The sequence below is a fragment of the Gymnodraco acuticeps genome, unplaced genomic scaffold, assembly GCF_902827175.1.
Source record: "Gymnodraco acuticeps unplaced genomic scaffold, fGymAcu1.1, whole genome shotgun sequence".
Taxonomy (NCBI): domain Eukaryota; kingdom Metazoa; phylum Chordata; class Actinopteri; order Perciformes; family Bathydraconidae; genus Gymnodraco; species Gymnodraco acuticeps.
In genome coordinates this window covers 817,289-843,037 of record NW_022992193.1, presented here as the reverse complement: position 1 = coordinate 843,037, position 25,749 = coordinate 817,289, and the positions used below count along the sequence as shown (strand labels likewise).

Sequence of the window (25,749 nt, the reverse complement as noted above, 5' to 3'; positions counted from 1 at the left end):
CTTAATGTGACATTTTAGAGACATGCCTTTTTTTTTAACTTAATTATTGGTAAGAAAGCAATATATGTGTATTGTCCAACAAAAAGTGCATAACAGGAAGTACTTGAAATAGCTCTAGAGGAAATGATACAGGTGGTGTAAATGATTCATCGATCATTTAAAAGTAGCAAGGCCTATAAATAAAGTGACAGTAAACACATCCCCCAGCTGTGGATGAAGCTTACACTAAAAACACAAAGCTTTGCAACCAGATACATTTAATGATATAATGGCTGTTTGACCTGAAGACGCGCTCTCAGGATTCTCTTTGAGCCGGGGATAAAGCTGAAATTTCATCCACAGAAACATCAGCGTGGAAATGTCGTTGGCAGTTTTAAGGGTCCTGGAGCTGAACCCCACACACACACACATACACACACACACACACTTCAGTAACAGTACAGCGATGGTTCAAACCTGATGGAATGATGTGTTCACTGCATAAGAAAAAGTCCATTTAGAGAAATCTTAATATAAATGATCATGTGAAGGCAATGAGGAAACACTTCACAATATAAAACCTTCAACAGCTCACTGCCATGTTGGAGGCGTTCAATTACTGTTTTTATTTTTAATAAATTGGGCTGGGAATTGTTTTTTCTAAATCCCGGAGATGGAAAAGCAACACTGCACGTTGACTTTAAAACAAGATTTGAAACCTTTGGAAACGTATCAAAGAAAGTCTGTCTGTCTTTCAACTACTTACTTTAAGTTAAGGTCATACTTAATAAGAGTTTAACACGCTATACTAACCCGCAGAATACATGCCATCAATCTGTTGGTCCATCTAATATCAAACCTGTGAGAAAGCTCAGGAAAAAACAACATTCGTAGTTTTAAAAAGAGCCTTTAAATGTGGAAACAAAGCAGCTGTACAACACCTCTAAGATTGGAAGAGAACTTTTTGAAGATAAGTCAACAAAACATATTTCATTTTTGACTAAAGGTCCAATTAGCAATATGTAACTCCACTTATTCACCTCTCCAACATGGCAGCAACCAGAGCTACAAAACAAACAGCTTAAATAATATTCTTTATATAACACCTCTTACATTCTTTAACATCATTTCCTGTATTAGTTTAACATGGAGTGTGGCAGAGTAAAAAGTAGGATCAGAACTTAGGCACATCAAGGCACGTGTCATACAATCATCAGGTGCACTGCCTAAGATGTTCCTATACATCACAAAAAGATGGATGATGAAACCGTGCCGTTGGTGTCACATTCCACATTAGCATGCAGAGTTACATACACTCAACACAAGCACAAGAAACTGCACTTCAAACATTGTAAAAATAAAGTTTCTGCTTGACATCATTTGGAGAAACGTGTTGCATGCACACAAAAATCATTATTCTCTCATGCAACATATTTAAATCTCTGTATTTCTATCTATGAATAAATTATAAAAAATATATGTGGAAAGAACAGCCTCTTTCTCAGTAACGCTAAAGCTGGGAACCCTGTCGTGTAAACCTAAGAATCAGTAGCAGTTTGCTGGTAGTGCAATACATGGAAAAGCAGATCAACAGGGTGGGGGGAGAGACTTCAGAAACATCTCAGAGTGACTGCTTGTAGAAACTAAATATTAAAATGCCACTTGTGGCTTTATTTTAAAGGTCCTGGTGATTTTTGTAATACTTATTGTAGGGTCTATTTAAGCCAAATAAATGTTAATGTATTCCTGGATTTATTATGGTTTTATTAGGAGGTGTGTGGCGCAGTGGGTTGTGCGTTGGTGTTCCGGGGCGCACAGGTTCAAACCCCACTGCAGTCAGCATATCGTTGTGTCTCTGAGACACTTCACCTCAAATTGCTCCTGTGGGGATTGTCCACAGTATTGAGTATGGAAGTCGCTTTGGATAAAAGCGTCTAACAAGTGACATGTAATGTAATTAAGGTGAGTGCTAACTAGTGCTAAGCTAATATGCAGAAAAAATTACCGTGTAAAATAAAGCTTAACAAAGCAGCTGTCCATAATATTGAAAAATGAAAAGTATAAAAATCCAGTGTCGGTACAAAGCCAATGTAAAATGATTAAAATACAAGAGTGTTTAAAGACAGTAGAAAACAGATGTGCTGCTGCGTGACATCAGAGGCACCAGATGTTGTGAAAAAAAACCACCTTCAGACCGCTCTGCAGGGACGCTTGATTTGCTCACCCCGTGTGCTTGATTGCATTATTGTTTGTCAAATAGTCCATTTGCATGAGAGCCCCTTTTGGATCAGAATCCCCCCCCGCTCCGGTCCACCGTCACCGGGCCTCGTTTATCCAGCGTCTCCTCCGCCGTCTTCATCAGGATGGCCAGGCGGCTGTCGGACACTTGTCCCTTCTTCACGGCGCTCATGAGCTGAAGAGAAAAGAGTGGGAAAAGGTTAGCTCGTCGCCAGAGAAGAGGTGATAAGAGTCGGATCTAATTTCCCAGAACTGCTATTGAATTTCTCAGGGACTATTTTTGAGCTGCGAATGAATACACCATTAAATCACAAGTCTCCAAAGGACTCTTTACATTAAAGGTGGGGTAGGTAATTTTGGAGAAACCAGCTCGAGTGCGCTAGAATTTGAAAATATAAAGCCGGAAAAAATCTGCCACTTCCTTACAGAGCCCCTCCTCCAACACACACGAACGCGCACATGACCAATGAGAGCACGAGATAAGTTTGTGCACAGATGGAAGGCTGACAGGCCTTCCAGTTAGTCTGACAGTTAAAACTAAAGAGGGGCTTCCAAATCCGGCAGAGAAGGTGTTGTGGCTGGCTGCCGGATATGGAAGCCCCCCTATAATTTTGTACCTGCTGGGCCCAGAGTGAAATGCTTTTGTGAGCACACACCAGAGGGGATCAGGCAACACCAGTGTGATTTTGGTGACGGTGACTGTCCTGGACAAAGCTGTAGGGGGGGTGCCATATCTGGTAGGAGAAATACCTGCTCTGCTGTACATGTTATGTAGAGAACAGTGCAGATCTTCCCTATTGACACCACAAAAAACCTAGTCTAAAATAAGGAACATTAATAGTGTGATATAGATATATCTACATTTTTTATATAAGATATCAGATCAATAATACACTTTATTTTAGGGCACCTTTCAAAACATTCAATGTCACCTTAAAATAAAGTAAAAATAAAATATGAGTGGCATTACAATACAAACATGTGTTGAGTAGGAAACCACAGAGGACAATTACATTCAAAGGAGCAATTCAAGTGAGTGAAGCCAGTTTGAACACATTATCTTTTAGGCTTGATTGAAAATAACACAGTGTCTGACATTATCATATATGTTATATCATTACTGTCATATAATTGCTTACTATTCGTGGTTATCAAGTATCATAATCAGACACTTAAACAACAGAGAAGGTTTTAAGAAATAGGACTATACTGACAAATGACATATTATCCTGTCATTGTCTGTTCTGTGGAGGAACATAGCAGAGTGGGACTGCACTCAAAAACGGAAGTTTGTTCCAATACGAAGATTGTGACAGATCTGAAAAGTGTCCTTAAAACGAGCCTCCTCGTACATTATTTATTCAGCCGTTTAATCTGATGGGAAATATATCATTCAAAAGAGAGACAAAAGCTTAGTCTAGGTCTAGTGGTTTTAGATCAGGACCTGGTCTAATGTGGTCAGGATGCGAAAAAAGCACTGAAATCTCCCTTTTTTGTATTTTCACAAATAGAATAAAGGTTTCACAAATCTCAAACTGGGTTATAAAGAATCTTTAGACTCTGGGATAATCCAGTCCAAATAAATCGGCTATGCAGGCGATTTAAGAGGTTCAAACACGGAGGATTGTTCGCTCAGCGCTGTAAATTAAATGTCCCTTAACTTTCCCCTTAACTGCCGAATCGGATTCTCTGAATCGGAAGCCAACTTCAGCGTCGTACGTTACCCTCCATTGGGGACACTAGCTTACTCCCGCCGCCCTCGCCCCCGGAGCAGCAGTCTTCGTCTCCCCAAGCTACGCCGCCCCTCTGCGGCCCGCAGGTGCCAGGATACCACGGCAAAACAGAGCATGCCCAGGTATATCTAAACAAGTACCCGCCTGTACAGTGGGGTTAGGCGGTCATCTTGCAGCTCGTGGTATACAAATAGACAAGGGCTAGAATATTCATGTGAACATAGTGCCATATTCTGCCATGCCTGTAGAAATGTTGGGTCAAAAATAATGCATACAATAGCACAGCTGCCTTCACCACGAATGGCTACAAAAAGATCTCAAATCCCAAGTTTATCAACGAGCTAATGTTGCAGCTCAAATGTTCTCCAGGTCACAAAGTCAACCTCACATGATGATGTGATCCAGTTTTCAAGCACAGTAAATATTCTCTTCCCAGAGTATATGATGGGACCAAAGTGATGATGTAGTACATGGTTTTAATAATACTTTTGCTTTTCAATGTTTGCCATTTCAAACCATGAGCTGGTTCAAATCATATTTGCATTGATTTGATTTACAATATCTTCTCATTTCTTTTATCAGTACAGTTTTGAAGCTGTTGTGCTTTTCTTTGCCACAGTCCACTTTGGACTATATGAAGTATTTCAGGATTGCACTTTTAACTCACTTGAAATGTTCTGACTTGCTTGGTTTCAAAACATAACAAAGGCCATAATCTGTTCATTGGGACCATCAATGCTATTTTTCATTGCTGTTGCCGGCCACTATTGCTCATGTAAACCTACTACTGCTGCGCCCCCTGTAACCTCAGAGGCACCTGAGTCATTTTGTTCTGGAGCCGGGCCTGTACACGGCCATATACTAAAGACACTACAGAGCCCATTCCGTGTCCTGTTAGTGTTTACTTCCTGTCCTGTCTGATTTATCTGACGTCCAGCGCTCCGTCTTTTAACCTCTTTCCCTTTCTCTTTCTTGATCCTCCTTAGCAACCTTCATTATAGTCCTTGACAGTGGTCTGTACTGCTGTATTAACAATGTGTCACATGTTAAGAAGTTACAGTCAGAATCCAGTATTCAACTAAGCCGTGTAATACAAGTTGTCAGTAGCCTTAAGGGCCTACACAGTTGTTATGCTATACCACATCGCCCTTCACTGGATGTATAATGAGCTGCACTAAACTACATTTCAGCATTTAAAATACCTAGCCATTCTTTTGAGGTTATTTTGGTGAAAGTAACTCAAAAGTAACTACAAAGTAGTGTAACTCATTACATTTCAGAGACAGTAATATTGTAATGTAACTTATTACTTTTAAAAGAGAGTAATAAGTCATATGTAATATATTACATTTAGGAAGTAACTTGCCCAACACTGTTCATTGCTATCGGATGTTAAGAGCATTCCATGGAATATAACAAAAAGTGTATCTCGAGCCGGTTTCTCAAACTTACCTACCCCACCTTTAACTATCATTTTGTATGGCTTGTGTGTGTTATTTTCTACTGCATTCATGCTCTTTATTAAAAGCCTAAAGATGAATCTAAATGCAAGTATCTGATTTATTTAATTATGTATTCATATTTATTATATTAAGATTTATATATGTGTATTCTCAAAGGTTATATTTCATTTTCTAACATGCAAAGTAAAATAATCCATGCATTATTGCTACTAATAAACATAACATTAAAAACATTTTAGATGTGTTTTTTCATGAATCTGGATTGAATTGTAATATGGCCTGCCTAATATTATTGTAATGACATATATCACAGTGCAACCGTGTGGCTTAATACTTTCTTTGAAACATTTTTGCACGAGGTTGATTGTGTTGTTTGGTAGGATTTGTTGACAATAAGAAGAATTTAGTGTGTTTCCCTTCATCCGCCGGAGGACTTAATAAAGTTTTATGTAACTTTATTGTCATGTGAGTATTTGGAGGGCTGAGGCGGTTTCCCATCATCATGTAATCTACCTGACTGCTGTTTCAAGTACGTTCAGGTCAGGCATCCACACAGGCACAAGCACACATCATCAAATACAGGTCATGCATGGAGGAGGGGACAACATGAAGGGGCTTCTAGTTAAAAGGCTAATGAAGACTAAATCATGGACTGTCATTAGCCTATATTGACTCCTTCCTGCACTTCGTTATCACGTGAGGAAGTCCTTTATTCCGCCTCGGTCACACTTCAGGCCTCATTGCAGGAGAAACTCGTCTCTAATTGGCTCCCTTCAGTCGGAGTTCACAGCTTCTCAGGTGGACAAAGGCCTTTTCCTTAACGATAGGATTATTGGTGACGCAGCTTTACTGACTATGATTATAGCATGTATGAGGAGGAACATATTGTATTCATATTGGAAACGACAAGAGAGAGGGGCTTTAACTGCTACCATTTCCTGAACATGGACAATATATAGAAACTGGTTGCTATGACGGTGTGTTGACGTAAAATAGATGCATAAAATGTACATTATATTTGTATAAAACACAACATTTCTGAAGCAGGAGAGCAATTGGAAACAGGTAAAAACAGGAAAATGGCCAGACACAAAAAAATCTCAAAGTAAAAAAAGGTTCAATTAGAAAATAATAAGGTGTGTTTAATGGACTGCGTCCCCTGGGTTTATATTACCGCCTTCATTTCCTCAACCCTGTTTGCTCAGCTGTTACTGACAGAGGTGTTAGCTCCTCTCCTTACTATAATGACCTAAGATCATTCCAAAATATGCAGAAATACCCTTCTTGTGTGTGTACAAATGTGTGTACTTTTCCAGTGCAATATAACATGTTTCAAGCTTTTCTTAATCCTGACTCTTTTGTTTCAAATATTGATTACATTTAATTATCTTATAGCTGTATACTGGCAGATTTGTACTTATTGTTTTTAAGGGAGATGTGTTTTTTGTGAATATTATTTGCACCCTTGCCATTAATGATTATTTAAAGAAAGGTTGGATTTGTTTCTGCATTTTTAACAGTTAAAAAAAATGGTGGTTAAAGCATGAGGCATTGAAAGATATAGTAAACAGCTTGAATATATGGAAATATTGTGAACAAATAATGATACTTTAACTGGCACCAAGCAAGAATTGTAGACACACCTTTCTCGTGCAAATAAACGTCGCAGTATAAACATTTTAACATTTGAGTTCCCGTACCTGCATGAACTCGTCAATCTCCACCTGTCCGTTCTTGTTGAGGTCCACCTCATTAAGGATTTCATGGAGTGCGTTTTCATCTATTTGGACATTGATGCTCTGCAGAGGAGGGTAAAACAAGACGTGGGATCAATAACATGCAATGAAGACCAAAAGACCAATAAGAAAAAGGCTTTGAAAGAAGACTCACTTCCAAAACCTGCTGGACGTCCACAGTGGTGATGAACCCTTTGCTCTCTTTGTCAAACTTATGGAAACGCTTCTTGTACCTAGCACACAGATGAAACTGCATTTATTAACATGACTTCATACAGAGGTATAGTATAAAAGGTATTCTCTGGCTAAGGATGGTGAAATGTGACAAAGAACAGATTATGTTACAGGGATTTAAATGTTTGTTTTGTGTCTTTGTTGCTAACTTTTGTGCTACAGTAGTGACTGAACCTCGGGGCATGGGTTTGGTTTCAAAAGGAGGGGACACAAAAACATTTTAAACTGTAAAAATGCCTGTTTGTTAAGCCTTTTGTTCTGAGTGCAGGGTAATATTTAAAGGTGAGATATTAATCAGCTTTCCTTATCATGGGTAAGGACGCTGGAAAGACATTTTAGTGGTAAAACATGGTGATGGTGACAGAATGGCCAGCTGTGGATCACCGTGGTTACCTGGCTACTTCCTGGGTGTCCAGGTTGATCTCAGTAGTCTTGGTCAGCTGTTCAGCGCGAGACCTGTAGCCCATCTCCAGGTACAGAAACTTCCTGGCTGTCTCCAGCTCTTCCTGGATTTCACATTAACAAGAAGAAGAAGAAATGTTATCTTTGTTATAATAGCCCACAATGTCAGAAAGAACCAAAAGATAAAACATTTGTCTTCGATAACAGTGTGAAATAAGCTATCGGTCGTACTGTCCATACTGTTTACATGTTATGCTACAGGGTGACTTCCTGACAATAACAGCTTAAAATAGCTCAGCTTTCATCCACACACATGACTTCATCCATACACACACACACATACACACACACACACACACACACGTTCCCCTCTAAAGGGATGATGGGCGGGGACCTCTTCTATTGTGTGCTGAGGGAAAAATAAACTTCTCCAGGGATTAGAGCATTATGTAAGACGGGTTTCCTGGGGAGGGAAGATTATTACACAACGAAACACAATCCCTCAGTCTTCATGTTTCCCCAGATTTGTAGGAAATGTGTTATAAAATACCGTCTTCTTCTCCTCGCTCCAGTCCAGCTCCTTCCCCATGATCTGCACGATGCGAGGGAGCGCTTCGTCGGCCGCCTGCACGTTCAGGAAGCCGAGGCGAGTTCTCCGAGCGATCACATCGGTCGCTGTGCAGGCGTACTCTCTGACCGCATACAGCACCTGAGAGAGAGGCCGTTTCATGAGGCTCCAGACTTGTAAATGACGTCACAAAGTTGCCTTATATAATATTAAAATGTGGCATGATTTAATACAGTTTTGTTTTATATGTTACACCAATATGTAGACAGATAACTACAAATGCGTTGTGACCACATGTGTTACTGGTACTGCGTATTTTGTTGACGTACTGGTTGACGTCTTTATTGAAGCTCTGCAGCAGTCTGTGACATAAAGTTATTCAGAAAAAAAACTTTAAAGATTTAAATAATCTCCTTTCACGACAAAGTATTTGTTTCATGTTTTCATGTGGGCGCCATGTCCTATTTTCCTTCATATATTTGTATGTGTAGCACACTATGCTAATGTGTTTGGCTATGTATATATACACGTTGTTCTCACCAGAGAGTACACACATCCTTTACTCGAGTAGAAGTACAGATACTCTGGTGAAAGCAGAAGTACTGACTAAACTTCTTAACTCAAGTAAAAGTAAAGAAGAATGGCTTTGAAATGTACTTCAGTAAAAAGTACCCATAACTAGCAGCTGTTTTAAAGAGTACCTGACCTCCCTTTATATTAATAGAACAATAACGTCATTGTTAGCTAATGAATGTTTCCATGCTGAACAACGGCAACATGACAACGTTTCCATTGGTCCCTCTTCTTTAGAGAAGACCAGGAAATGATGGATACACGGATCGTGTTCAAATCAATAGGCACGCAATGACTCTAAAGAATAATGATCACGCATCAAACACACATTCAGACTAAAAGAACCAGCTGTTTGGGAAATGAGAGAAGTAGAAAGTACAGGTATTTGTGTTCAACATGTAAGAAGTAGAAAGTACAGGTATTTGGGTTCAACATGTAAAAAGTAGAAAGTACAGGTATTTGAGTTCAACATGTAAGAAGTAGAAAGTACAGGTATTTGTGTTCAACATGTAAGAAGTAGAAAGTACAGGTATTTGTGTTCAACATGTAAGAAGTAGAAAGTACAGGTATTTGTGTTCAACAAGTAAGAAGTAGAAAGTACAGGTATTTGAGTTCAACATGTAAGAAGTAGAAAGTACAGGTATTTGTGTTCAACATGTAAGAAGTAGAAAGTACAGGTATTTGTGTTCAACATGTAAGAAGTAGAAAGTACAGGTATTTGAGTTCAACATGTAAGAAGTAGAAAGTACAGGTATTTGTGTTCAACATGTAAGAAGTAGAAAGTACAGGTATTTGTGTTCAAAATGTAAGAAGTAGAAAGTACAGGTATTTGGGTTCAACATGTAAGAAGTAGAAAGTACAGGTATTTGTGTTCAACATGTAAGAAGTAGAAAGTACAGGTATTTGGGTTCAAAATGTAAGAAGTAGAAAGTACAGGTATTTGGGTTCAAAATGTAAGAAGTAGAAAGTACAGGTATTAAAAATGTAAGAAGTAGAAAGTACAGGTGTTAAAAATGTAAGAAGTAGAAAGTACAGGTATTTGGGTTCAAAATATAAGAAGTAGAAAGTACAGGTATTTGTGTTCAACATGTAAGAAGTAGAAAGTACAGGTATTTGTGTTCAACAAGTAAGAAGTAGAAAGTACAGGTATTTGTGTTCAACATGTAAGAAGTAGAAAGTACAGGTATTTGAGTTCAACATGTAAGAAGTAGAAAGTACAGGTATTTGTGTTCAACATGTAAGAAGTAGAAAGTACAGGTATTTGTGTTCAAAATGTAAGAAGTAGAAAGTACAGGTATTTGGGTTCAACATGTAAGAAGTAGAAAGTACAGGTATTTGTGTTCAACATGTAAGAAGTAGAAAGTACAGGTATTTGTGTTAAAAATGTAAGAAGTAGAAAGTACAGGTATTTGTGTTCAAAATGTAAGAAGTAGAAAGTACAGGTATTAAAAATGTAAGAAGTAGAAAGTACAGGTGTTAAAAATGTAAGAAGTAGAAAGTACAGGTATTTGGGTTCAAAATATAAGAAGTAGAAAGTACAGGTATTAAAAATGTAAGAAGTAGAAAGTACAGGTATTTGGGTTCAAAATATAAGAAGTAGAAAGTACAGGTGTTAAAAATGTAAGAAGTAGAAAGTACAGGTATTTGGGTTCAAAATATAAGAAGTAGAAAGTACAGGTATTTGGGTTCAAAATGTAAGAAGTAGAAAGTACAGGTATTTGTGTTCAAAATGTAAGAAGTAGAAAGTACAGGTATTTGGGTTCAAAATGTAAGAAGTAGAAAGTACAGGTATTTGGGTTCAAAATGTAAGAAGTAGAAAGTACAGGTATTTGTGTTCAAAATGTAAGAAGTAGAAAGTACAGGTGTTAAAAATGTAAGAAGTAGAAAGTACAGGTATTAAAAATATAAGAAGTAGAAAGTACAGGTATTTGTGTTCAAAATGTAAGAAGTAGAAAGTACAGGTGTTAAAAATGTAAGAAGTACAAAGTACAGGTATTTGGGTTCAACATGTAAGAAGTAGAAAGTACAGGTATTTGTTTTCAACATGTAAGAAGTAGAAAGTACAGGTGTTAAAAATGTAAGAAGTACAAAGTACAGGTATTTGGGTTCAAAATGTAAGAAGTAGAAAGTACAGGTGTTAAAAATGTAAGAAGTAGAAAGTACAGGTATTAAAAATGTAAGAAGTAGAAAGTACAGGTATTAAAAATGTAAGAAGTAGAAAGTACAGGTATTTGTGTTCAACATGTAAGAAGTAGAAAGTACAGGTATTTGTGTTCAAAATGTAAGAAGTAGAAAGTACAGGTATTTGTGTTCAACATGTAAGAAGTAGAAAGTACAGGTATTTGTGTTCAACATGTAAGAAGTAGAAAGTACAGGTATTTGTGTTCAACATGTAAGAAGTAGAAAGTACAGGTATTTGGGTTCAAAATATAAGAAGTAGAAAGTACAGGTATTTGGGTTCAAAATGTAAGAAGTAGAAAGTACAGGTATTTGGGTTCAACATGTAAGAAGTAGAAAGTACAGGTATTTGTGTTCAACATGTAAGAAGTAGAAAGTACAGGTATTTGTGTTCAACATGTAAGAAGTAGAAAGTACAGGTATTACAAATGTAAGAAGTAGAAAGTACAGGTATTTGGGTTCAACATGTAAGAAGTAGAAAGTACAGGTATTTGTGTTCAAAATGTAAGAAGTAGAAAGTACAGGTATTAAAAATGTAAGAAGTAGAAAGTACAGGTGTTAAAAATGTAAGAAGTAGAAAGTACAGGTGTTAAAAATGTAAGAAGTCAAAGTAAATGGAATGTCTCTTTACCTCCGCCTCGATGTAAGGGAACTCAGACACCAGTCTCTTCCCGACAATAGGCCACCTCTGCCCGGTGACCTGAGCCATCTTGGCCACATCGAAGGCTTTCCCTCCGTACGTCGCCGCCAGGTGCTTAGCCACCTGCGCAGAGAGGAACACACCAAATACCATATTTAGACATTAAATCCATTTTTAAAAACATAGTAGAAAGGATTATAATGGCGTTACTTGCGCGCTCTCTTCCGGTAACATAAATACAATTAATACACTTTTAAAAGAAATAACTGTTTGACATTGGATTATTTTAATCAATGAGACATTAAGATCTCTGTATATCTTAATCTCAATAAATTACACTTTTCTGGAACAAATGTAAACTAAAGCTCCACTTAAAATATTTGTTCTTTAGAATTAGTCTATGATGTCCGAAAAGAGTGACAAATGACCCTTAGGGGCTTTTTGAATGTTAAAAAACCCAAACATATTTCATTTTAATATCACATATAACAAAGGCAAGCCAGCATTTGTAAATCTGGAACTATGGTATGTTTGACATTTTTGCTTTAAAAACTGATTAAGAGTTCAACATAAGAAGAAGTTTGACATTTTATTCATTGCTTATTTATTAAAGGAAGGAAGTCTCTTATGTGTCCTTGTGCTAACTGTGTGAATTGTTGTGATTTTCCTTCTCTCACAATATAAAAATGACAGTTCAACATCGATTCCTCCTCTTCAGAGTTAAGCAATAAGCGTTAGCACCACTTTGTCGATGAGGTGCCATATGTTTAAAGGAGAGGGCTATTTGCTATTCAGATCGTCGGCTTTCCGACGGTGTGAAAGGGCAAACGCTGTCCAAATATCAACAGTGACCTTTCAGGAATATTTGAGAGAGCGCCTCTAATGAGGAGTAAGTGAACTGTAGGAGTTCCTCTTCTTCTTGAGGTAACAAGGCTCTATTGGTTTTAATGAAAATGCACCACCTAATTATTGGAAAGATGGCGTGTAGCTGATGTAAATCAATGTGCCCTTACTTAGCGCCGCTGATAAATGCTACAGAGTACAGTGCATTTGTCCAGTCTTTTGCGTAGCAGAAATGTCAGCATTGTTACAGCAGCACAGCTTTAATGTCAGCTCCTCAGAATGTGTCTGTGTTTGTGTCTGTAGCTAGTTAAAGGTCTGCTCTCTCCAGCAGGAAATGTTTTAGTAAGTTCTCCGAGGCACAGCTTAAAGGAAAAGTCAAATATTTTGAGGAGGTATGTTGTACACTTTTATTAATTAAAAGGACCTTTAAAGCTCACATCTTAAACTAAAAAGTTCTTTATGGTGCTTTTGCAGCAAGGAAGGTAAGAAAGTACCCATAATTCCGAGCGGCTACTGTCTGTATAAATTAAAACCACTTATTGTAAGTAGTGAACACAGGGATTTTAGCCTTTGCAGACCATTTACATGCACCAAAAACTATAGAACACACTACAGGAGACCCTAAAAGCATAATAGGGCCCCTTTAACCCATGCTAATTTAACCCAGCGATGTGTGTGTTACCTCATTCTCCAGGCCGTAGTCCTGCACCAGGCGGATATAGAGGGTGGGGGTCCAGCCCTTGCCCCCCTCCAGTGTCAGACCCACAGATTTGCAGGGCGCGGCAGAGAGGCCGTGTGCTTTGATGGCTGCGTCCAGAGTCTCCTCAGCCATCGATCTGTACGTGGTCCACTTCCCGCCTGCACACGAAAACACCCCCACATTAATATGCAAATACACATCTATTCAGATTAGCTTTTTATTAGCGACATCCCACTTTTAAATGGTCTTTTAAATGGTCTGAAAACTGACCGGCGATGGTGACCAGACCGCTGTCACTGATGCTGACGATGTGGTTCCTGCAGATGGACTGAGTGTCTTTGGAGTCGGGGTCTGTCACCAGGGGCCGAATGCCGCTCCACGCCGCCAACACGTCTCCTCGCCGCACTGCAGACACAAAAACACAGTTATACAGCTATAATGGTAATGAACGCAACTTACGCTAATCGTGAAACTTGCCCGACATATGCTACATACATATGTTAAAGGTCCCCTATTATACTGTTTTTCATCAATATATTAGAGGTCTCAGATATATACAAAACATGTCTCTGAAGTGTTTGGCTGAAACACCAAACAGATCATTGTAGTATCCCATAAACCCCTCTGTTTCAGATTGTCCCACTCTTGACCTAACAATCAACATCGGCACCTCTGTTGTTTCCCCGACTCAGACTGCAAGGAATCTGGGTGTGACCCTAGATAACAACCTGTCCTTCACTGCAAACATCGCTGCTACAACCCGTTGCTGCAGATACACGCTTTACAACATCAGGAAGATACGTCCCCAGCTGACCCAGAAAGCCACGCAGGTTCTGGTCCAGGCTCTCGTCATCTCACGCCTAGACTACTCCCACACCACGCCGCTCCGCCGCTCCCTTCACTGGCTTCCGGTAACTGCTAGAATCCACTTCAAGACACTGGTACTTGCTTACCATGCTGCGAATGGATCTGGCCCTTCCTACATCCAGGACATGGTTAAACCGTACACCCCAGCGCGTGCACTACGCTCTGCATCAGCCAAACGACTCGCTGCGCCCTCGCTGCGAGGGGGACCCAAGTTCCCATCGGCGAAAACACGTGGGTTTGCTGTCCTGGCTCCAGGATGGTGGAATGAGCTCCCCATTGACATCAGGACGGCAGATAGCTTGCACATCTTCCGGCGCAAACTGAAAACTCATCTCTTTCGACTCCACTTCGAGCGTTAGAACTATTAACAAAGCACTTATATACTAATAAAGGGCTGGCTTATCTAAAGCCAGTTGAGTAGCACTTGAAATGTTTTTGCTCGATGAAGCCTGATGTACTTATATGATTCTGTTTTCTTCAAGTTGTATTTTGTTGGTCGAACGCACTTATTGTAAGTCGCTTTGGATAAAAGCGTCAGCTAAATGCAATGTAATGTAATGTTTCAGCCCTGTTTAAAAAATGCTGATTCTGTGTCTGTAGCTTTAAATGCTAATGAGCTGCTGCTGGCCACGCCCCTCTGCGAGATATTTGGTTAAAAAAAACACAAATGTGCTCTAGGAGAAGATTCAGGTGATAAGGTGGGCGGGGGTTACCTTGGTTGGTGATTGGCTAATGGTTACACAAGCCACAAAAACGTTAAGTGGCCAAAATCTGATCAGCTCATTTTCAGACAGGTTTTCATATAAATGGATCAGGATAAAAAGAGAGGGGGTCTTTTTTCCTGATACTTTCAGAATCTCTTAACACAGAGGGGACACATGTTGATGTATAAAAGATTGGAAAAAGTGGATTTTGCACAATAGGTGACCTTTAATACTATACATTTCTGGTACTTAACATTGCCAACTAGACTACACCTTCAACGTGTTCCTAAACCCGAGGAGTACCTTCTACGTCGGGGCTGAGGTAGTTGCGGATCTCCCTCAGGATGAAGTTGATGTCGTCCTCCCCCGGGATGGGGTGAGCCGTCACGCTGGTGGGGGAGTCGGTCGTCCCAGCTATGGTCATCTTCTCCCAGGGCAGGAAGAAGATGATGCGTCCGTCACTCGTCGCTGGATCCAGAAGACCCATGTTGTCAGGACTGTGGGGGGAGGGCAGTTATTAATGAAACATGTCAAAGCTGAATGGCTGCCGACTTCTAGTTAAGTTATTTTCCTCTGAAATGCATTTTATTTGTACATCTTTTTTCCTCGTCATGGTTATTACAGTATATCCTAAATCTTAAAAACGTTCTACTATCATATGTATATACAGTCAACACACTCTCACTCCCTAAGCGTCCAGGAGCGACGCTTGGTCAGGGTCCCGTGGCGTGCATTTGGGACGCGCCGAGGCTCCTTCAGCTTCATAAACGGACGCAAAGAGCTTTCAACTGATTGCAATGTATTCCCATCGGCGGCGGGATTTGACGTCTAAATAACTCAAACTCAAAATTAGGTACTACTGTCTTATTGGGCCCATATTGAGCAGAGCATATTAAGACCAAAACTCATGTACAACAACTTCCTTACTTGCAATAAATAAGCACTAATTAGAGGGTTATTGAGGAAAAACTCTCAACTAATGGCCTATTACTTGTATAATCTGGTCATGTAGAATAAGGCATTAATAAGTGTTTTATAATGACTAATAAATAGCTAATATACTGCTAATATGCATGTTAATTATCAACTAGTTGATGGTGAATTTGTGTACCTTAATATAAAGTGTTACCAAAAGTTCTTATTGCAGCTCAAATGTAGCCGTGCTCTGAGCAGCTTCAGGCTTTGTTTTCAAGGCTGTAAACCAGTCAAGGAATGAATATTTAAACTGGCTTCCTGTTGGATCAACCTGACTTCCTTTTAAAGTATGCTCTCTCACAACCAGTACAATGTCCTCCTGTCATAAGCTCTCAAAAACGCAAGGGTTGCAGTCGAATAGTCCAACAATCAGCTCCTAACGTCTAACCCTATCGTCTATTCCTTGACCTCTGAGTGAAACGTCACGGGGTTAAGGGATAGTGGATAGGAGGATTCAAAAGGACTTAGGAGAAGAGACTGCGGTACTTTGAGAATCCGACTGCACTTTCACTATTCGACGTGTTTATGATGCGCCAGCGGACGTCATGAATGTGCGTCTGCTGCTGTGGGGTAACCATGGAAACTACAGTTTTCTATACAGCGGACTACAACATGGATGTTTAATAAGAATGAGGGACTACTGTAAACTCATCTAGAGACTCTGCACCGTGCTCTGACGCTGTTGCTTTATGCTTTATGAACGTGGACAACAGAGAAACATATTCTTCATGACCAAAGTTGGAATTGAAATAAAAAAGGAAAGTGAAACTTATGCTCGTCGTCACCCTCTCCCTTACATTTACTGATAATTTCAGTAAAAACTAACGTTCATATTTCTCTTTTTGATTATAATACTGATGAACGTTCAAAACAAAGCACTTTGGCAACTTACCACATACGTTTTAAAATGCTTAATAAGCACCGTAACTTTCATGATATTATTTCTCGGTCATAATCGTTTGTTTCCATGAACGGCCGACTGTTGAGTGACGGCAAATGCTGCGGCTGTGGGACAGCATTTTCTCTTAGTTTCAAACCTCCTTTCCTATCATCTAGACTAGAGAATTCGAACGGCTCTTGTCATGGCTGCCACTGATACTTCCGGGTCATTTCCCTCCGTTAGGAAGGTTCCTAAGAGAAACGGACTATTCGACCGCAACCCTGCATTGTCTTTCACATACACTATCATTCTCTCTCACACACACTACTATACCCTTATACATACTACAATTCCTCTCTCACATACACTATCATTCTTTCTCACACACAAAGTTTTCCATCTTGCATACACTGCTAGAGTATAATATTGTAGTATGATGTTGTCTGTAAGTGGGAATAATAGTGTTTCTAAGAAAATACAGTTTGGTATGTAAGTCAGTTTGATTTATGGCCCAGACAAAAGTGTGTGAAAGAGAGTATGATTGTGCGTGTAAAAGTGTTTAGCAATATGTATAAAAGAGTTTAATGGTGTACGTGTGAGATTCTGATATTGTTTGTAAGACCAAGTATGAGTTGTGAGCTAGACGGCTACTCTCATACGGACAGTATGCCTTCAGGGTTTGAACTGAAGAGATGTACATTTTGAAAAAATGATAAATAAAGATGTGCAAAATGTACATTATAATAACATAAGTTGATTTACGGCCCAAAAAGATATTGCAGATGAAGTATTTTCAAGAATAACCAGGGCCAGGGGGCAATTTGAGGCCCCACGCACAGTTATTTGATGAGTGCTAGTGGAGCCTCGCAGCGGCGAAACCGTGCTGCGCCACCCTAATTGCGCCACATAAGCGCATAGGTGCGCCTCAGATGAGGCCCCCCACCGCAAGGTGTGGCCCCCTCCACAAGGTGAAGCCCCACACAGTCTGCATGATCTGCCTGTAGGGAGGGACGGCCCTGGGAACAGCAGCAGCAGTACCAGTACGAATTGTAGAAATATAGCCAGTGATGCATGACGTCCACTGTAATGGACAGGTGGTTAAACATGATTTCCTGCACACATAAAATCAATACTTTGATCATTTATGAATTATATGATTCCTTAGTTGTTACTTGATGTCACCACATTTGTTATACCTGCAGGGGACGCTTTCCATGAAAGGATTGGCAAGATATAGATGGGTGACTTGGTCCATGTGGCTTTCTGTCGTCCATCTTGGTTTAGAGACATGTATCATGCACTTACACTGACTTGGCACTGAGTGGCAGTGTATGGGATGATGCAATAGGGTCCTATGTAGTGGCTGATTGTGCAACTATGCAAAAAAAAAACAATGCATATACAAGAAAACACATTTTGAATAGCTGTCCACTGTAGTGACCTCTATGCATGAAAGGGATCATTACTCGTTATTCTCTACTAATAGTTAATTAAAGACTGTATTATGGCTATTTTGCACATCCCTTTCAAGATTTCAAGATTTTCAAAGGTTTATTGACAAATCATATACACAACTACGGTGTAGTTATGCAATGAATGAAAAACTTGGGGGCGCATGTTCCTCAACAGTGCATTACAAGACATCTATCAATATGTGTGTATACCTCCACCATGAAACTGTCAAATTCTGCACATTTCTTATACTATCTACATACATAAGAGTATAATTAATGTGTATAATATCAGTTAAAATAAGTGCTTCAACATAGTTAACATTGCAGGAAACAATATATTAGACGTTAAGTACTTTGTCAGGCTTAATATTTATCTGTAGATAGATACCCCCAAAGCTTTTTTCTTATTTGAAAAAAGACCTTAACCTAAAGTATTCTTTAATGTGTTAATAAAGGTTAATTAGTTTGTCTGTTTTGCACCTCCTCATATTAATATCTTTGTACATCCTGCACTAAACTGTTTTATTGTAGAGATCACTTACAGTATCTTCTTGATTTTTTATATTCTATATTTCTAACATTGACCTTCTACTTTCCCCCGATGAAAGTATGTACTCTTAATATTTTTTTCATCAAATAACATTATTCAACAAAAATAATTCAATAACGTGCTTTAACCACTAGGCGGTGCACACAAGGTACACAGCATACTAATAATAACTTTGTATTATTAGTGTAGGACACTTATGTATGTATAACATCTGAAGATGTGTAGTTTACTAGTTTTATTCATGTTCTTACATCATTTTACAGGATATTGCTAAACTATTTCTCATGTTTTACTTCTACACATTAATATCTGATTTGTAAAACATCACAGACAGAAAGGTATATCCGTCATTTGATGGTAAGCTATTGAAATTGTGATTCCATAGATGTGTCCCATCACCCAAATCCCCTGACTATTTTCTCAACTCAGTATTTACATTCTTATATTCAAAGAAAATCAGTAATATCTTTAAAAACGTGCATTGTGGCTAAAACATCCAATCAGCGAGCTGAGGATCTTTCCTACGTCTGTTTCCGGTATTGTTCCTACTTGAGAGTTCACATTTATGCTACATTGAAGGGTGGAATTGACTACACATCTTCAGAAACATAATGTGCTTCAGATATAACTCATAGCAAATAAAGTATACAAATATAAGTAATAAAAAGATAAAACACTGGCATGTCATTTACGTTAGAATAAATAGAATGGTTTTGAATAATAGATGATAGTAAAATCTACGTCACTTTACAGCCCCGCCCACTTTTAGGGAAACCAACGCTGTCATTTGAACGGCGATCAAGCCTGAAGCCACAGAGATCTTCTGTTACTGTCCTTTCTTCTTAGAGGAAGTACAGAAACACGTAACTCTGGATTTGTTTTAATGTTTGAGGTGCAATAAACGACACCGCAGCTTTTTGGCATGTCAAAACTATTATTTTCTGCCTCGCTCATGAGAGTAACAGCTGGCGAAATTACAGCCTCGCCTACTGATTTTAATTCAACCATATATCGAGCCCGATTCTCCATTTCAAATGTGTGCTCTAAAATGATTATTATAAGCAAGACAATAAATGGCAAAGATATGTAGAAAATAAACGTATTTAAGATACGTTCATAACAAACGTAACATGGGAGAAAATACGTTTCTAGCTAAACGTAATTGAGAATGCAGTTTAGTTCTGTGGGAACGTAATTTTTAGGAGACAGGGTTGGACTTTTTTTGTATGAATTTATGTTTCATCCAATCACAGAGCTTGTTGACTTATCACGAGGTTTGTCAAAGCGGACAGGCGTCGTCACAACAATAGCTGGGGATTGTGGGTAGTGTAGTCTCTTTGGCGCTCCACATTTCAGAGAAAACAAGTTGTTTCTCAGAATTGAAGGGGAAAAACCATATACAGTCTATGGGGAAAACACAAAAGCATTGCACACAATTTAAACCTATCAATGTCGTTTAATTAACAAAGGTAATCTGGTGTTTTTGAGTTGATGAGTAGTGGAGATATCACTGTCAAATCAATCGACAGTAAGGGGAATACTTACTTCCGGGTGTACAATTCTCCGTTATCCAATGGGAATGGACGCTCACATTGCCTTTAAGGGCTGCCGACATAAACGGGTGCGGTGCTTCCATGAGCGTCAAATACCGCCGCCGATGGGAATACATTGCAATCAGTTGAAAGCTCGTCATCTCCTATATATTATTGTTATGTCCATGTTTGTGTCTTTAGCCTGTACAACATTTTTTTTTTTTTAAATGTTTAAATGATTTGGCGGCCCACTTGCAATACCTTCGCGGCCCACAGGTTGGGAACCGCTGTTTTATACTATTTTTCATTTTTAATTGTTAACACTTTTCCACTTTTAAGTATTTGTATTTTAATGTTGAGCACACTGGTCCTGTAACAAAAGAATTGCCCAACTTGGGCATAATAAATTATATCTATCTATCTATCTATCCATCCATCTATCTATCAATCTATCTATCTATCTATCTATCTATCTATCTATCTATCTATCTATCCATCCATCTATCTATCCATCCATCTATCTTTCTATATATCCATCCATCCATCTATCTATCTTTCTATCTATCTATCCATCCATCTATCTTTCTATCTATCCATCCATCTATCTTTCTACCTATCCATCTATCTATCCATCTATCTAAAGCTTGAGACTCCATTATTTCTTATGATTTTACTTGTATTTTTATCCATTTGTGATTTAAATGAATTGAATTGGATGACAGGTATTAGGGTTTTATCATCATTAAGTACATTTAGTAAAAGAAGTAGTCGAAGTACAGAAGGGTTATCATTGCTGTTATATGATATAAGTAGAAGTGTTTAGGAGAGGAAAATAAATAGGTGGGAATTTGAAGCAAAAAAGGACAGTTTGAGGAGCAAAGACACACAAATGGAAAATCACAGATACGGGGGAGGAAGAGGAGGGCGCAGATGGCGGCAGGAGGAAGACGAGGGACAAGGAGGAAGAGAATTAGGTGGTTGGCATTTCTGCCGCTGTTCAAAGGGCTCCCGCTCCCTCGGGTTTCACTCAATAAGCTTCACTGAACTTTAAAAAAGCCTGACTTCAACAAAACCACTCTATTGCACGGCTGTTTCCTCACTGCACAAGATTGTACTATGCATGTAGGTATAGGTCAGATAATGGTTTAGTATTTACTCATAAGAATGAGGTTTAAATATGTACAAGTTCACGCCTTTGAAATACCAACAAAACGTCCTTTTAGAGGGTTTCTGAGGTACCTGTAGTAGCCGGGGATGACGATGTGCACTCCGGCGCTCGGCTGGCAGATGTTCTTAGTTTCCTGGTTGTCCATCTTCCTCAGAGAGTCTGTGAACGGCCCCGTGGCATTGATCACACACTTGGCCTTCACGTCAAACTCATGTCCTGCAGGGGGGAAACATCCATCGGTTAAAATTAAAAAAGACAGAGGATAACTCAACAGTTTTGCACAGGTGAGAGAAAGTGTGAGGACAGATAAGGAAATATATGTTACAGCAGCAACAGGAAATAAAACGATTTGAATATAATAGAAGAGAGTGAAAGAGTTTCAGAATGATGTATTCAAATAGGGCTGAGGAAATACAACAAAAAGCATGACTTCAACTTGATCTAATTGAGAAGAAAATATGGTTTTATCAGTGGCGAACCGTCAGGGCCTTCAAGGTATTCAGAGAATACCCTGGAACACTCAGATAAAACAAACAAAAGATCGATTTAATTATATAAATAAAATGTATGTATGTAAAATGAATAAATGAGAATGGTATCTGTGTTGTTGATCTGTAATATTACAGTGTTACGTTGATTTGTTTGTCCTTCTCGGACCATGCACTACGCATTTCAGTGGTTTTGTGTTAGAAAAGAAAGCAACCAATCAGATCTTGTTCTGGGTCTCTGGGTAGAATATCCTTCACCAAGGTATTCTACATCCTTGATCGAATGCCCTGGCCGTTGCACTGAATGAGAGCGTACGTTTGGACTGACAGTTTGATCAACCAATCATATATTGATTTGTAGCCAATGGGCGTATTCTTTCAGAGTTCCCCTCGGTTCCAGGGTGTTCTAGAAGGCCCGCTAGTTAACTGGCTCGAGACAGAGGATCTAGATGAATGCGACGAAGCAATTAATGCCGTTTTATTGTTATTAACGTTTAAATGGCAACAGGTGAAGATGAAGTTGTTGCGGAATTGTTATGAGTACCCTTTTCAAGATGACAATTCAGTGAAAAGACGGACATTAAAATGGCGGGGGGGGGGGCGCAGCGGGGGGTGTGTGTCTACAGAAGGTCCAGTTGTGATAGACACGGTTCACCACTGGGTTTTATTATTGATACATTTAGAAATTTAGGTCAAATAATTCTACGTATTTTTAAGAACATTTTTAACACTTGCAGATAGCTCCAAGGGAGGCTTTAAATTCATTATTCATATATGAGACATTATCTCTGTTACCGGTAGTTTAGGAAGGAATTGTATAACAATACAGACTGTTGAGATCTGTAAATTGCAATATATACACTTATTTGGGCAATTGGACTGTGCAATAACCATAATCCTTTTTACGTGCAATACATACTTTTTTAAGTATCTCAAACCTTAATATGTTCACTTACCTAATTTGAATGCTGCTACTAATTTTTTAGCCATGGATGGGTACTTGGGTATTTGTCTCTATTTTTATCTCCAATGTGTGCTTTGTCTCTATTTTTAACAGCAATAACTACTTATTATTGCTTTCCTTTTATCTGCTATGTCAGGCATTCTGATTCTGCTAAAACAAAAAGCCCCCCTGCGTGGCCCACCTGTGATGACGTCCCTGCAGCGGGCCCCGCACACCTTCTCCTGCCCGCTCTGGGGGTCTTTGGTCTTCAGCAGGTGCATCACCTCGGTGTAGTTGGCGACGGCGGCCCCGTAGCGTACCGACGACAGCGCGATGGCCAGATTCATACGGGCGTCGTTGTGCTGTCCTGAAGAAGAGAGGGGAAGAGATAAAGACGGAGAGTTTTAGGCAGGGGGGGGAATAATACACTTCTTAAGTATACTGTATTGTTTCTGACAAATACTGACGAATGGAAGGAAGAAAAATACATAAAGAAATATATGTACTATCTGATCCAAACCTCATTTCATTCATCTTACTTACATTTCTTAATCAAATGTGATAATGTTATTTTCATTCATGTGAGAAATAGTGTGAGAGCTCCTGTCATCAGGAGTTATATATGGTGAGGAGAAAACAAAGCAATAAGAGATTTTAATTGGTCAAAGACAAGCACAGCTCATTGTATATTCGTGTAGGTAAATAGAACCTATATTGAAGATTGCCTTTTCATAAGAGATATTGTGAAGTAGTGGTTATTGTGTGATTTTTGATGCTTCCATGTCTTCTGTCAAGAAAGTGGGCAAAATCCCAACTCAAATCCAAGCTGTTTATTTGTCTAAATGTGTCTATTGATGTGTATAGATCAGTCCTTAATTGACCAAAAGTAAGCATAGAGTTGAAAAAGAGCGCGTTGGGCCTTCCACTTCCTGCAGTTGGTGGCAGCAGGAGAAATATCTGCTGCTCTCCTCTGCACCGCACCGCCGGGAGAGAAGGTCAGATTTCCAAATGTCACCGGCGTGATTGTTCCAGACGGCATAATTGGAGAAAAAGACGCCTCATCCCTCCGCTGTCCCCCGCTCAGAGCAGATGATGGTGGCAGGGGGGAGGGCGGGGGAGTGCAAATCAAACATGTGCTGCTTTGCACCGAGAAAATGTTCGTCCTTTTCTCCAGCCTGCAGGAGATGCATTTATATCTAACCCACTTCTATTTCATACTGAGAGCACAAAGGCAGTGTGTTTTATATTACATACATCTTCTGTTTTTTGTATAAGGCATCAATTGCAAGATCTCTCAAGAAATGCAATCTCTTTCAAACTGGGAATGTTCTTTTATTAAACACGACAAAACTGCAGTTATTTATTTATCCTTTAAAAAAGCAACAGTGATTTTAACACAGATTTTGACGGAAAGCTCTTTTTGTTTAACTGATTATCACCAAAAAAGAGAGCCATTAAAAGCCTCTTCACACACATATATATAAAAAATAAATAAAGCAGCTTCATGCCACGGGGAGGAGAGAGCCTGTCAACACAATGTGTTCGGCACCAGTGGAGATGTGAAGGCCACGGGGCAAGGTTTACATCTGAGGCCTAGTTAATGTTCTGTTTGGCTTAATCATCTAATTCCCTCACAATTTCTACAATTTTACAACTGGAATTACCTTAAAGTAAGATTACAATTTTTATTTTGTTGCATCGTAAGCTTGTGATGTTACTTATGTCACTTAGTTTATTAAATTGCTCATTTTTTAGCCATGGATGTGTACTTATTTGTCTTTATGTTATTCTATTATTAGTTATGTGTCTTTTCTATATTTAATACGTTAGCTTATTCTCTATTATTGCATGCCTTTTTAAACCTGCTTTGCCACTTGTTGCTGTACTACTGTAAATGTCCCCGCTCTGGGACTAATAAAGGAATTCTGATTCACTGGATACATGTTCACAAAACTTTCCAATTATTAGAATGAATTTTTCTTCTTAAATAATTTCATTAAATCTTTTTCCTGAGGCTTTTACAGGGAACCAAATAACTGTAAGGTTAAAGAATGCTTTTCATTCTTGTTTGTCACATTTATCGAATTCATAAGCATTGGAGAGAAAGCAGTGGAAAAGGGCAAGAAGACTGGGTTTGCTGCTTTGTCCGTGTTTACAGAAAATAAAGACTCAACAATTGTAGATCACTGTCCACACACACCGGGGTCTGTGTTCAAAGCACAGAGGCCTCTGCGGGCGGGCGGGCGGGGGGGGCTCTGACTCACCGTCGTAGTAGACGATGGCTCCCACCAGCTTGTCCTTCTTCAGCATGGGGAAATGCTCCAAGGCCTTGGCCTTACTGAGGACGTAGCTGCTCTTCAGGCACTGCGCCCCCGCCACCAAGTCGTACATCTTGATCCCCGCCCAGTAGTAAGGCAACTGCCACCATCTTGGAAATGAACAGAGTGAGTAAAGTCACTACATTTGATTTGTTATTTTCTGCTAGGAGTCTCTCAATGAAAACAATGACAAAAGACCAAGTTTGCTGGTGTTTCCATGTCACGTCCATGTACCATATAACCATATATCGAGCCCGATCGTCGATTTCCAATGACTTAATGTAATTGTTTGCCTGACTGGCCATTGTAATCGGGCTCTCTGAAGATCCAAAAATCCACGGTTTTCTTACATTTCTAATCGGATTGGCAAAAACTTCAGAATTTGTATTGACCGCCATTCAAATGACAGCGTTGTTTTCCTCCAAAAGTGGGCGGAGCCGTACTTTTTGCCCGGAAGTGACGCATTTGTTACTCATGTATGGGAGTTTGTTGTTTTTCAGTCAGTTTCTCCCAATTACAATTTATTAAAGGTTTTAATTGTATTCAAGTGGGTTTTTACCAAAAGCTGAATTATCCGCAGAGG

General features: G+C 39.2%; 1 protein-coding gene across 2 annotated transcripts in view; it reads right to left on the bottom strand.

Moving 5' to 3' along the window:
* Positions 1-240: 240 nt before the first annotated feature.
* The window catches only part of gpd2 (glycerol-3-phosphate dehydrogenase 2 (mitochondrial)), a 31,880-nt gene continuing 6,371 nt past the window's right edge, over positions 241-25,749 (bottom strand). For both annotated transcript variants that reach the window (XM_034205517.1, XM_034205518.1), the window contains 12 exons: positions 25,113-25,276; positions 23,051-23,215; positions 21,489-21,633; positions 15,162-15,355; positions 13,558-13,692; positions 13,270-13,445; positions 11,736-11,867; positions 8,336-8,494; positions 7,777-7,889; positions 7,304-7,382; positions 7,114-7,212; positions 241-2,392 (listed from right to left, as the gene is read on the bottom strand). In XM_034205517.1, the coding sequence (XP_034061408.1) occupies positions 2,267-2,392; positions 7,114-7,212; positions 7,304-7,382; positions 7,777-7,889; positions 8,336-8,494; positions 11,736-11,867; positions 13,270-13,445; positions 13,558-13,692; positions 15,162-15,355; positions 21,489-21,633; positions 23,051-23,215; positions 25,113-25,276 (1,687 nt within the window). In that variant the 3' untranslated portion in view covers positions 241-2,266. The remainder of the gene's footprint in view (positions 2,393-7,113; positions 7,213-7,303; positions 7,383-7,776; positions 7,890-8,335; positions 8,495-11,735; positions 11,868-13,269; positions 13,446-13,557; positions 13,693-15,161; positions 15,356-21,488; positions 21,634-23,050; positions 23,216-25,112; positions 25,277-25,749) is intronic.